This window comes from Hydra vulgaris, chromosome 01, assembly GCF_038396675.1.
Source record: "Hydra vulgaris chromosome 01, alternate assembly HydraT2T_AEP".
NCBI lineage: Eukaryota > Metazoa > Cnidaria > Hydrozoa > Anthoathecata > Hydridae > Hydra > Hydra vulgaris.
Window position 1 is genome coordinate 46,082,501 of NC_088920.1, and position 14,376 is coordinate 46,096,876.

At 26.5% G+C, this 14,376-nt stretch overlaps 1 protein-coding gene across 1 annotated transcript in view; it reads left to right on the forward strand.

The window, feature by feature from the left end:
* LOC100213497 (glycogenin-1) overlaps positions 1-14,376 on the forward strand; it is a 29,112-nt gene that overhangs the window by 13,557 nt on the left and 1,179 nt on the right. Inside the window, exon 4 of the mRNA XM_065788348.1 lies at positions 8,464-8,641. Within this exon, the coding sequence (XP_065644420.1) occupies positions 8,464-8,641 (178 nt within the window). The remainder of the gene's footprint in view (positions 1-8,463; positions 8,642-14,376) is intronic.

Genomic DNA, 14,376 nt, shown 5'->3' on the forward strand with positions numbered 1-14,376 from the left:
TAACACATAGAGAATATTTTAAACAACATTAAACATAAAACTATTTCACAATTATTAGCCAACTAAATACAAATTAATAATATTATTAACCTAACTACTAATCAATTTCCGTCCCGTAACGATCTAAAATACAAATATAAACCGTAACAAAATATAAAAGTAACAAATCACTGCTTACATATGCCTATATATATATATATATATATATATATATATATATATATATATATATATATATATATATATATATATATATATATATATATATATATATATATATATATATATATATATATATATATATATATATATATATGTATATATATATCAGGGCTCAATTTAATTTTTTATAAAGTGCCGGAAAAATGTCCGATCGAAACTTGTTTGGGTCAGACAGTATCTGATCAAATTTTTAAAATATAATTTTTACGGTTTTATGGAACCGAGTTATGCACTCAAAATGTTTGTCATGTTATTCAGTTTATTTAACGTTATTCTAGTGAAGTTAGAGTTTTTTTCCTTACTTTTCCTTTACTTTTTAATAAAATAGTTTCAATTTAATATAATACTTTTTTTTAGATAGATTTAAAATTTCACGCTGTAACTGACAACACTTATTTTTTTTCTTTACAATTTGACAATGGCTGTTTTGATGTTTTAACAATTTATATGCAATTAAAAAAATCTTTACCTTACAAATAACTTTTAATCATTGATCTATTTTAAAGTTTTTTAACGTTATTTTTATTTTTTTTGCAACTTTTTGAAATAAATGTTTATACAAATCAAAGATATATTTTTATCTTTTCAGTAATTTGTAAAAGTGTTTTGCGTAACTTTTTAAACATTTTAAAAGATCAGTTTTAAAGTAATTTTTTTCAAATGCAATTAAAAACGTAAAAAAAAGTAATTTGTAGTTCGAGTTTTTTTAGTTTTATTTTAAAGCTAATTTATTTTCTTTTTTGTAAGGAATTGTTTTGCTTATTCTTTAGTTTTTTAAATTTTTTCCTTAATTTAAGTTTAGGGTAATGTTTCTTTTTTCAGCGCATTTCTGAAACGTTTAAATCATCAAAACATCTTAACAGTTGTGGTCAATTTGTAAACAAAAAAAATCATTTGGGTGGTCAGCAAAAGCGTTCGATTCGCACGCCATTTGTGTCCAAACTTTATTTTGTAGAATTTAAATCCTGTCAGTCAAAATATCCGATTGCTTTGTAAATTGAGCGGACAATCTGAGGTTTTAGCCGGACAATGTCTGATGTCCAACCGTTAAATTGAGTCCTGTATATATATGTATACATATATATATTAGGGTGGTTTAAAAAACAACTTTTTCTAAAATAGTCTGCTGCACTTAACTAAATGTGTTCTATATAATACAAAAACACTAGTTTTAAAATTATTTTGAAAAAATTTTTTAGGGGTGCCTCAAGATCCTTAAAAATTTGACAGATCCCTAATATAAAATATAAAATTTTTTTAAAAAAACAAACAGCAAAATTTAATGTTTTTTAGGTTGGGTTAAATATCGCTTTAATAAGTATTACATATTATTTTTATATTATTATAATTTTGCAATGATAAAAAAAGCAAAAATATGTTAATTAATTGTTACCTTTCTGTGAGCGTCTTTATGGTAAAAAAGTTCCTAATTGAAGATTTTTTAAAAAGGTTTTGATATAATTATTTTAAACTTGATAGGTTCAAATGACTAGTGTAAGAATTTCATTGAAAAACAACTTAAAAATCGTAAAATAACAACAACAAAAATACCTTATAACATATAATATATCTTATATACATATAAGTAGTTTTTAACGAGCTAATTATATATTTTTAATTAAAATTTTTTAAAAATAAAATATACTTTTTGATACACAATATTTTTATAGTTGGATTTTTAATTTAGAAACTAAAATACGACTTAATCAAAGTGAAAATAATAGATACACGCTTACTTAAAATATAATCTAAATAAAACAAAACAAAAAACTATTAGCTAAAAAATAGTTCATGTTAAATTTTATTTTATATTAGTGTCACTTTTGATATATTTTTTTGTTTGTTTGTTTTGTTATAATGATTGATTTTATCAAAAAAAATAAAATGAAAAAACAATATTCTAAACTTATTATTATTATTATTAGAAACATTAAAAACTTTGAACAACATATATAACGAGTTTATTTTTTTATAATTAAAAAAAACTTCTTTTATGGATAAAACTATTAATAATTTTTTTGTTTGAATTTATTCCTAAAGCAATATAACTCTTGCAATGTCTTCGTTTATATTTATAAGTTTTATTTTGCGAAAAATATTTATTTAGAAAAATTATATTTTATAATAGTTACATCAGCTTTACATAATTAACAGATTGTGCGATATCAAAAAGTGAAAACAGAAGTTTCCATATAATTTAGAAAGAATTTTGAATAAAAAAGTTATTTAAAAAAAAAAAATTTCTATTTTATACAAAAAAATAAATTCCTTGTAAACATGTTATAACTTATAAAACTGCATCAAAAATATTCATAAAGCATATGTTTAACTTTTTTGCCTTAAGGCAAGTGAAAACACAACGTCATGTATTTTTTAATAAATGGTACTTGGTAAATTAAATTAAATCACAAAAAAAAGCGCTGATAAGTAATTAACTTAAGTTTTTTTTACAACAAGTAATATTTTTTATTTGTTAATAACTTTAGTAAAAACTCATTATTTGAAAAGTTACAACTTTAAAAAATAATAATTAAAATATTTTAAAGATATTTTAATTCATACTAATATAGAGAAAAGAAAGCAATTAATTTATGTTAAATGATATTAAAAAAAACATAATATTAAATTTAATTATTTAATGTTAAAAAAAACAAAAAAGAAATTCCAACAAAATCCCACAATATGCACATTTCAAAAATAACACTTCTAGATTTGTTTTTTTTAACTAGTAAAATAAATTCGTTTTTCTTAATTAGCAAAATAAATTTGTTTTGCTGTAATTTATTTTATTGCGGTAGTTAAAAAAGTTAATGTCCTTAAATAAGAAAAAAATAAAGATAATTTTATGATGTCAAAATCATGATGAGCTAATGAAGCAGTTTTTTGTTTAAAACAAGGCCTGATATATATATATATATATATATATATATATATATATATATATATATATATATATATATATATATATATATATATATATATATATATATATATATATATATATATATATATATATATAATTATTGATAAATGTTGTATATTGCTGGAAATACAACTCTTGTCTGTTTAAGAGTGATCATATCTTTTTGAAAAAAATAGATCAAATAATAATATTAAAATATTTTAAATGAGAAAATACAACTTTATAATGGAACTTGAAGTTTCATGCCATTCAGCAATCATCAGCCATATTATTCAAATATAAAATAAAAACCGTTATAAAAAATACAAATTTAGCGTTGCAATGGCATCTGACGTCAAGTGTACGTGATCCGATATTTGCTAATCGCCGGTATCAAAGTTAGAAAGTAAAAATTTTTTCCTATGTCTACAAGCAGAAACTAATTCACTTTTTTTATTAAGTAGTAAACCACTATCAAAATTCATAATAAAATATTTTTCACTGATGCAAAGGTTACACCTTTTTGTAGATGGATTATAAGTAAGCATATTTTATCAGATATTATCACTAACCTAAGAAATATTTTGCAATTAAATCAGTGGAATAGTACACAAAATGTAATAAATTGGTTCCAAAACATCAATGACAAACATTTTTATAAATTCCTTATTTTCGACATCGTTGACTTTTACACTTCTATAAATGAAAAGCTACTTATCGACTCCATAAACTTTGCAGAACAATACGTTTCCATCGATGCTGATCATAAATCTTTAATTTTCCACGCGCGTAAGTCCTTATTATTTACCAATGATCAAGTTTGGATTAAGAAATCAAGTGGTTTGTTTGATGTTACCATGGGTGCATTTGATGGAGCGGAAGTGTGTGAGTTAGTTGGTATTTTTCTTCTCTTCCGGATTTCGCAATTTTATAAAAAATCTGATTTTGGATTATATAGAGACGATGGCCTAGCCGTGTTTAAGAACGCAAGCGGTCCAAAAATGGAAAAAATTAAGAAGCATTTTACTCAAATATTTAAACAATACAACCTCTGTATTTCCATTCAATCTAATATGAAAGTTGTTAACTACCTTGATGTTACATTTGATCTTAATAACTGCACTTTTCAACCTTACCATAAACCTGATAGTACGCTAAATTATATCCATGCTAGTTCCAACCATCCACCAAGCATTTTAAAACAATTACCAACCTCAATTGAACATAGATTATCTTCCAATTCTTCAAACGAAAAAATTTTCCAAAAGTCTGCTCCTATTTATAAAGATGCATTAGAAAAGTCTGGATTTCCCACCAATCTCCAATATCATTCAAATCTAAATCCTTCTAATACTAATAAACGAAAAAGAAATATAATATGGTTTAATCCCCCTTTCAGTAAAAATGTGGTAACAAAAATTGGACACCTTTTCTTAAACTTAATTGACTTACATTTTCCATTACATCATAAGCTCCACAAAATTTTCAACAGAAACACAATAAAAGTTAGTTACAGCTGCATGCCAAATATTCGATCTATTATTAATTCACACAACCAATAAATTTTGCGCAACAAACTCACCACTAATGATATAAATTGCAACTGCATTAAGAAAACTGCATGCCCGTTAAATAACGAATGTCTATCAAAAAACGTTGTATATAAAGCCACTTTATTATCACCTTACCCATTCCCAGTCTTACGGAAAAATATTACATCGGTATCAGTGAAAACGCTTTCAAGCTCAGATTTGCAAACCACCTTAAATCATTTAATGCAACCAGATATAGAAATGATACAGAACTTTCCAAAGAGATCTGGAAACACAAAGACGCAGGTAACATGCCTATAATTAAGTGGAACATAATTAAAAGATGCCAATCTTATAATCCATCTACAAAAAGGTGTAACCTTTGCATCAGTGAAAAATATTTTATTATGAATTTTGATAGTGGTTTACTACTTAATAAAAAAAGTGAATTAGTTTCTGCTTGTAGACATAGGAAAAAATTTTTACTTTCTAACTTTGATACCGGCGATTAGCAAATATCGGATCACGTACACTTGACGTCAGATGCCATTGCAACGCTAAATTTGTATTTTTTATAACGGTTTTTATTTTATATTTGAATAATATGGCTGATGATTGCCGAATGGCATGAAACTTCAAGTTCCATTATAAAGTTGTATTTTCTCATTTAAAATATTTTAATATTATATATATATATATATATATATATATATATATATATATATATATATATATATATATATATATATATATATATATATATATATATTTAAAGTAGTAGGCAAAGCAATAAAGTGGCAAGTAATAGGTATGAAGGATAGCTCAATGATCAGTAATTGATAAATAGCAAGAAAAATTAAAATTTCAGAGAATTGTATTAAATATACTCTAAAGACATTAAAAACAACAGGTGACATCTAACGTCATGCAGGATCAGGAAGGTTAAAAAAAATAATGAGCACTAAAAATAGTCTTATATTTCGTCAAGTAAATTCATTTTTATTAAATTTTAATTAATTAACAAAAGAGCCAATTCGAGGTTAAGTTATTGTGAACTCATAGGCACATTAAATAAAAACCATGAAAAATGTATTTTGTCAAATGCAGTTAAAAACATTTTACTAAGGAAAAAAATTGGTATCTACGCAGCTGTTAGAAAACCTATTTTTTGTGGGCTAGAGATTGGTTCACAAGATTAAAGTGGTGTAAGGAGAGAATTGGGTGGTCTTTGGAGAAGCGGAAGCATGTAATTTTTAGTGATGAAAGTAACTTTGAAGTGATAAATAGAAAAAGCAAAGTTCTTGTTTAAAGATTTAAATCAGAAAAGTACAGTAATTGCTTTATTGTACCAAGGTTGCAAAGTGGCGACGAGAGTGTTGGTATTTGGGGTTGCTTTAATTTTAACGGAGTAGGAGTGTGTAACATTTATACAGGTAGAATTAACCAACATACATTTATAGAGTCACTAGAGAACTGAATGTTCCATCAGTGGACATGATGATTGATTGAAATGAATGGTGGCAATTTTAACAAGATTTGATGCTTGCCCACTTGTATGTATATAGATTCAAGTCAACATATGATATAGCATATTATTAGTGCAAATTGCAACACATACAATGAGACTATGTATCATTGCCTGCTAAGTCAGTATATATCATAATCACTGACTTAGCAGACAATATGTTTTGCTGTTGGGGCTCAATAGCAATGTGATACCACTAACATATCAAGGTCAATTTTGGCACGTAATTCTGCCAAGTAATTCTGAACAAATTCCAACTTTTGGTAGTTTCAAATTAAATTTTAGAGGTTCTTTTCTTCATATAGTATAATGATAAATATATTATAGAATAATGTTTTTTTATAGTATAGAATAATGCATGAATAAAGTAAAGTATGCGATCGTTAAATTAAAAAAAAGTATAAAATAATTAAACTAATGCAAAAACTTATTTATTTTAATCTAAGGATCTTGAAGATTATAAAAATGCTTTTTATTTTAATATTTTTCATTATTTCAAATAAATAAGCGAACATTTACGCTAATCGATGACATTAACTTCTGCAGTGTCTTTGGCAATTTTTTTTTCCTACTAATGTTTACTCTCTAATCGAATCTTTAGCTGTACTTATTTTTTTACCAATCTTACACAAATATCCTTTCCTAATTCCCCAAAATTTCTCAATGGGACAGAACTGTGGGTAGTTGGGTGGATTCAAGCTTTTTGGTATGAATTTGATGTCTCTCGAATTGTACTACTCTACGGTCTTTTTATAATAATGACAAGAAACAAGAGAAACCAACAGGGGACATCATGGCTTCAATAAAATGGCTTCAATAAAGTCTAGCTTGCAAGCATACTTTGATGTAAACATCCAGTTTAAAGTTGACAATGTGACAAAAGCTCGAGATCTTAAACCGCAGCTTCATATTACTTTCCACAAGAGAAGTTTCTTACCAAATTTATCCAATGATTTATACTTGAACTTGTTGCTGACATGTCCACGAACAATTGAAGTGAAAAATTCTGGACCTGGGAGCTGTTTGAAGTCACATTTGATGTACGTTTCATCATCCATAATTATGCAGCCATTAAATTTTGTAAGCACTTCTTCATAAAGTTTTTGAGCTCGAATTTTAGCAGTGAGTGATTGCTTATGTGATCGGTTTGGATATTTATTGGCTCGATAAGACTTGAAATGATTAAATTTCTTGTCAAAGTACTCTGAAACTTAATACCATTTGGCTCGTTCTCTGTTCGATAAGCTGGGGATTTTTGCGTGAATGATCATTAAATACTAATTGCTACCTTCTTATCCTTAAAACCACTCTTTCTTCCAGATCCTTTTGCTCATTTGATAGATAGAGAGCTCTTGTATTGTTTTATGCCCATATAAACAGTAGTTTTGCTAGATCCATATGTTTTAACGATTAAAAGTAGCAATACAGAAAGATTTAGTAGATAGTTGAGCAGAATTTTTTTTTCGTTTTTCTAACTGTTTTGATTTTAATTAAGAGAAATATCTTGACTCGTTTGTTGATGTTTTTAATTAATACTATCATTGCTTAATGTAATTATGCAGAAAAAAAAAAAATTTTAACTGTGTTAGTGACAAGTTTTAAAATGAAATTCATCTTTTTGAATTTAATGATCGCATGCTTTATATTGTTTTACTTGATAAATAAGAGAATTTAAAATTTAATTTAGTTGAAAATCAAAAAGACTATATAAAATCTTTTTTACTGTATGAGGTTTAATGAAATAAATTTGTTACCAAAAACTGCATGTTTAAACAATATCAATTTTGACAAATTTTTACATTAAATTTCCATAAAATATTCTTGTTTTAAAAAATGGGCTATTGTCTTCTAACAATGTTTTTAGACATAAAAACGTTGTGAAAATCAAATTGTTCTTAACAAATTTTTTTTTCACTGAATACTCCAAATAACTCCTGGATATGTTACTGGATACTAAAGGTATTTAAACACACCAATTCAACTTCTTAGCACTATAACAGTACTAATGGTCTTCAACTTTAACAGGAGTTTAAGTTTTTTTAAGCATATGTGTAATCTGGTTTTAAAATGTACATATTTTGTAAATATTTTTAGATTATATTTATATATTATAATTATATTTTATTGAAACGTATTGAAATGTATAAGCTTTATTTTTTAGATTTTTTATGGTGATAAACTCATAATAAAACAAACTCAATATTTAATTGTTTTTTAATTTTTTAAAATTAAAAGCAAAATCTTTAAATTTTAGCTTTCTAAAAACATGCTAAATACTTTAGGTATGGAAAAGATGTAAAGATAGTTCACTTTCTTGGTTCACGTAAACCATGGGATCATGTTTTTAGTCAAGTTTCTAGAGAAGCCATTGTTTCAAAAGATCTATCTCATTTACACAATTTTACCAATATGTGGTGGGAGATGTTTATTTCATCTGAAGAAAAGTCCTTAAAAACAGAAGTAAATTTTTTGTCATTTTTTTATAAATCTGAGTTTGTTTATTTTTATTTTTTAAACAAAATGCTTTTACTTATCCAAATAACTCAAAACATTTTACTATGGGCACTAGTCAACTTTCAATTACAATATCCAATCATTGTATTCTTGACAATCAACTCTTTCATGCAGCATTAGACAGAACAAAAATAACACCGCGACAAACAATGATGGCTGTCACACCAGCCCTAGCTACAATCGGTATTGATGTAATAAATTAACATTTTCACTTTCCACCCAAATGGAAGCTTGAACTACATCCCGTGAGTGTCATGCAATAGCAGTAAGAAAAAATTTTCAACCCTTGGTTCCATTAGTTGCTCATAGATGGTAAAATATTGTTGAATGTTGGTAGAACCAGGCGTGAATGTCTGCCAATAGTTGTATCTGGCTTGGATATTGAGAAATTATTAGGGTTCCCTGAGATACCTGCTGGTACTGGCACTCTAATGGGACAAAAGGTAGTTAAGTTCATTCATGAATGGCCTGGCGTTGAGGAGCTATTGCAGGTCTTTGCTTTGACACAACTGCAATCAATACAGGAAGTCATAATGGGGCAATAAGAAGTTTTGTCTTTAGCATACTGACATCATATTCTTGAAATCTGTGCAAATGCAGTGTTTGATGCGTTTTTTGTATCAAAAGGACCAAACATTGAACTTTTTGGCAGAGTAAAGTCCCAGTGGGAGTGAGTCACACCTCCAGTGGGAGCTAATATAAAAATCAAAGTTTGAACCACTTGAAAGTGATAAAAGCGGAACTGGATGCCTTACAAAGTTTGAAAAAGAGTAGCTTACATCTCGAAAATCCAATGTGGTGGAAAATTTGAAAAAATACTTAAAGGAAGCACAACCATGTGATGATTATAAAGAATTCGGAAGGCTAACTCTTCTCCTTTTGGGAGGAAATGATGATACAACAACTATTTGCATTCCTGGGGCTTACCATTGTGCAAGATGGATGGCTAAAGGTATATACTGTTTAAAAATTTTTGGTTTTTGTCGTCAGTTAAATACCCCAGAGAAAGAAATTGGAATTTTAAGAAGAATGTCTCTTCATAGCCACAATATATGCATGTTTCTGGTTTTCAGCACCTCTCACAACAGAAGCACCAAAAAATGATCTCCTTCTTTTAAAAGTAATTGAAAACTATTGTCAAGTTGACAGCAAAGTTGCAAATGTTGCAAAAAATAAAATTAAACTTCAGTTATGGTAAGTGAAGATCTAGCTGCTCTCCCATTATTCAGTGATAAAATTTCTATTGAAGGGAAAATGGAAATTGTAAATGCCTCACAAAAAGAACCATTACCAGGTGACAATAGAAGACTTGCTCCAAACAAGATTTATACATTCTAAACTTTCTATAGCTAACTTTGTTACACGGCACTCAATAAATTTGTTTGACTCTTTCAATTTACCAAAAGAATTCTTGACATCGTCTCCTAAAACATGGGCTAATCATTATAACTACAAGTCTGCTTGTAAGATAGTTCGTACTATATAACCATAAAAGTGGTTAATGACTGTGCAGAACGGGCAGTTAAATTTGCCACTGACTTTAATGAAGTTTTAACAAAAAATGATAATCAACGTCAGCTTCTCTACCAAGTAGTTGAGTATCATAGAAACATTTTTCAACTGAAGTTACAAAAAAACAGTTAAGCCATAATCATTCCAAATAACAACAATTTAATCTATTCAAATATGCATATATATATATATATATATATATATATATATATATATATATATATATATATATATATATATATATATATATATATATATATATATATATATATATATGCATATATATAGAACCCTTAGATGTTGTCCGAAAGTTTTTTCCATATTTTGTTGACAAAAAGTAAAAATTAAAATTCAAGACCAGAATTTTTTTTTTTTAATAATGATAGACTGCCTGCCCCAACCAAACCCTCAGTCGATGTAGCAGCACTCCCTTGCGGGTCAGGCTATTTGTCAGTCGATGTAGCAGCACTCCCTTGCGAGTCAGGCTATTTGTCAGTCGATGTAGCAGCACTCCCTTGCGAGTCAGGCTATTTGTCAGTCGATGTAGCAGCACTCCCTTGCGAGTCAGGCTATAAGATAGTCGATGTAGCAACACTCGGCGCATGATTTACAGTAAAAAAAATAAAAATAAAAACATTTTAATAAAAAAAATAAAAATAAAAACATTTTATTAAAAAAAATAAAAATAAAAACATTGTTTATATTGTTAAAAACATTCACAATGTTTTAAAAACATTCAGAATGTTTTTAAAAACATTCCGGTCAATTAAATTAGCGTGTTAGTGGATTTTTTAGATAACAATTAATTTGTAATTAAATTAATGGTTTTTACTTTCGTCCAACACGTAAATGTTGGACGAAAGTTATAAGTAATTAAAAGTGACGTATATGTTGGGGTTAGATTCACTTTTTTCCTTCCGCTCTTCCCAAAGCCAACAATCTATAGATCTATATATATCTATATATATATATATATATATATATATATATATATATATATATATATATATATATATATATATATATATATATATATATATATATATATATATATATACATATAATATGGACTAAATATATAGTTAAATACATTATAATAATAGTATTAATATATGGCTATTGTTTTTCTTCATATTTTAATTTAGTTATATGTCAAGGTTTAATTAAATTATGTATGTTATTTCATCCAAATAATTTTAAAATTTGTTATTTGTAATATGTTTTCTTGAATGCATAAGAAAATTTTTAATTTTTTTAAAAGTTTCATTTGAGTACAATATTTTTTGTTATTTTTAAATTTATAAATTTCAATTATGGCTGAGGTGAAATGGCTGGTAGAGGGACACCATTTGGGGCATATGGGCGTTTAGTACTCACAATTGAAAAACTAAAATAATATATTTCTGAGAGCTTAAAAAACAGGTCCGGGACCTATCATTTCTTGGGTGGAGCCTAAGAATAGGTCATTGCTATATACATTCCTATAATTTTATAACCCTAATAAGTAAAACTGATGCATGTAACACTGACACTAACTGATTTTAATACATTTTAGACAAAAATGGAGTTCTAAAGGGGTTACAAAGCAGGTACAGGGGACCACTTCCCATCATCAGTTTGCAAAAAAAAAATTATCTGTGAACTTTTTTAAATCAGTTTTCTTCAAATTTGATGCCAGCGCATGAACAAGCGCTGGCAGGGTGGTCATTTTGAAGTTAGCCTGCGCAATTCAAAAATTCACATAAAAATAATATATATATATTATTTTTATGTGTGCACACTAAAATATCTATGACATATAGCAATATATGTCAAAGGTGTTTCAAATGTTGGAGTCTAAACATCCTGCAGGTATGCAGCATTATCCAGTATATAGGTTCATACTTTCATTACATATTATATTTCAAGCAATGCAAAATGTTATATTTACAAGCCTGTAAGGCTTGTTAAAGAAACATTTTACATTAAAAAAAAAGAATTTTTTAAAAGGTTTTTTCAATATTATTTATTTAAAAAAATCTTATTTTTCTTTTCTTTTTTCTTATGTTTCTAAGAAAGGTTTTGAGTAAGAAAGGTTTTGAATATAGGAGTCTTATAATTTTTATTAGTCTTATAAACTCCTAATATAAATAATATCTTATTTAATCAGATGAGAATTTTTCATAACTAATGCAAGGAGTGTTTTAAAAAATTTCTAAAATAAATTAGTAAAGGTAAAACATTATTTGATAATAAAAAAAAAGTAATTAAGCTTATTTTAGATAATTATTGTAAACATAAATATTATAAAATGTCTGACATTTTGTAAGAAAATATTGCATAATGTAAATAAAAAAATAAAAAAAATTAGAATAGCTTATCTAAAAAATACTTCGTTAAAGTGGAAACATTGCAATTGTGTCTTTAATAGTTGTAATAATTTTCTTAAATATTTTTACTAAATAATTTAAAAATTTTAATTTTTTAAACAATTTTTTAAAAACATCAAAAAACTTTTATTTAAAATATATGTGGCAATATATAATAATGTTAAAATTTTTACTTTTTTTTAATGAGGAATAAGAGTTTCAACAATCATTTATTTTCTGAAAATTTTTTGGAGACTCTTTAAATGTGGTGAAGGCAACTTATTTAGGAGATGGAAAAGCTCTGGTATAAAACCCCACTTTAGTGTGGTAAGAATAGAAAGAGCTCATAAACCTTGGGTGATAATTATATATGTGATAGTATGACAATAAGAACAATTTTTAGTTTATTGAATTATATAAAACAGGTTAATATTTAATTGTATCAATTTAAGGCGTCCAAAAAATCTGCACTACATAATATCAAGTTTCAAAAAGCTAGATGCCCATTAAAGTTAATTTTGAGGCAGTACATAATGAAAAGATTTTTGGCATGAGAATTTTTAGATGCTATGGGATTGGCAGTCTGTAATACATGGCTCACAAAAAAAAAGATATAAATTACAACAAAAAATAACTTATGAGTTAGGTAGCATGAAGACACTAGTCAACTACGTCCTAATCAGAAAGCTTTTTAGAAAATTGGTAATTAACATAAAAGTTATTCAAGGTGAAAACACAAGGTGAAATTTTTCACAGCACAATTATTCAAGTTTTTTAATATTAGTTAATTGTAACACAAAGTTGGTGTAAAATCTAATGAAAGAAATACATTATTGTAAGTGCAGCATTTAGAAATTGCAAGAGTATATGTTATTTAACCATTTTGAATAAAATAACCATTTTGAGATTTAAGCAAGAGCAGAAATCAGGTCAGAACGTAATTAAGAAAATATATAAAAAAACATAAACTTTATAGAAGTATTTGATAAAGTGTATGTAGAAGAACAAAGTGTCAAAAACACAAAAAATTATGGTAGGGGAATACAGATTTGGGTATAATTGTTAAAAAAGACAGGGTCTTGTATTGCTTGGTTGGCACAAAGCATAAGACAAAAACAAGCTGTATACACAAGGCTTCATTAGAAAAGCAGAAGTTTTTTGGTGAGATGTTAGGTTTAGAGAACAAAAGAAGTATAGTGTTCAGAGTTGTAAAGTAAATGGTTAGGAAAAATAAGGATGTTATTGGAGGTTGTATTAAAAGACTATATTTCTGTTAAATAAAAAAAAACTAACAAATGAAGTTGAGATCATTTTGAAAAATTGCTGAATAAAGGGTTTAATTTGATTAAAGATTTATTTGTAATGAATAAGGTTAGTGGACTAGCAGAGATGACAACCTGTAATGAAAGGAGCTGGTTGCTTACAGTTTTTAAGGATAAACAAAGTCTTAAGGATAAAAAAAAAAGCAATGTTTTTTGGCAGAGTTTGTGAATAATGAGTGCATCTGATAAGGTATGTCGACAAAAATATAATACATACAGAAAATCTATAATCATTAAGCTTTTTTGATCTTATTCTAAAAGTTTTTGCCTGAGAAAAAACCAAAGCATGATCAGAGTTTTGTTATGCTTGTTTAAAAGTTTTCATTTCTTTTGTTATTGATAATCTAAAAAGAATCAAATTTAAAAAAGTTACCAAAGTATAAAAGTTATATTCCATATCAATATGAAATAAAAATCTTTTTCTAGGTCTAACTATGTACCCACCTATTTCCTTCAATAAGCTGTTTTGATAATTTAAATTTTTATGCTGGTTTTTTAC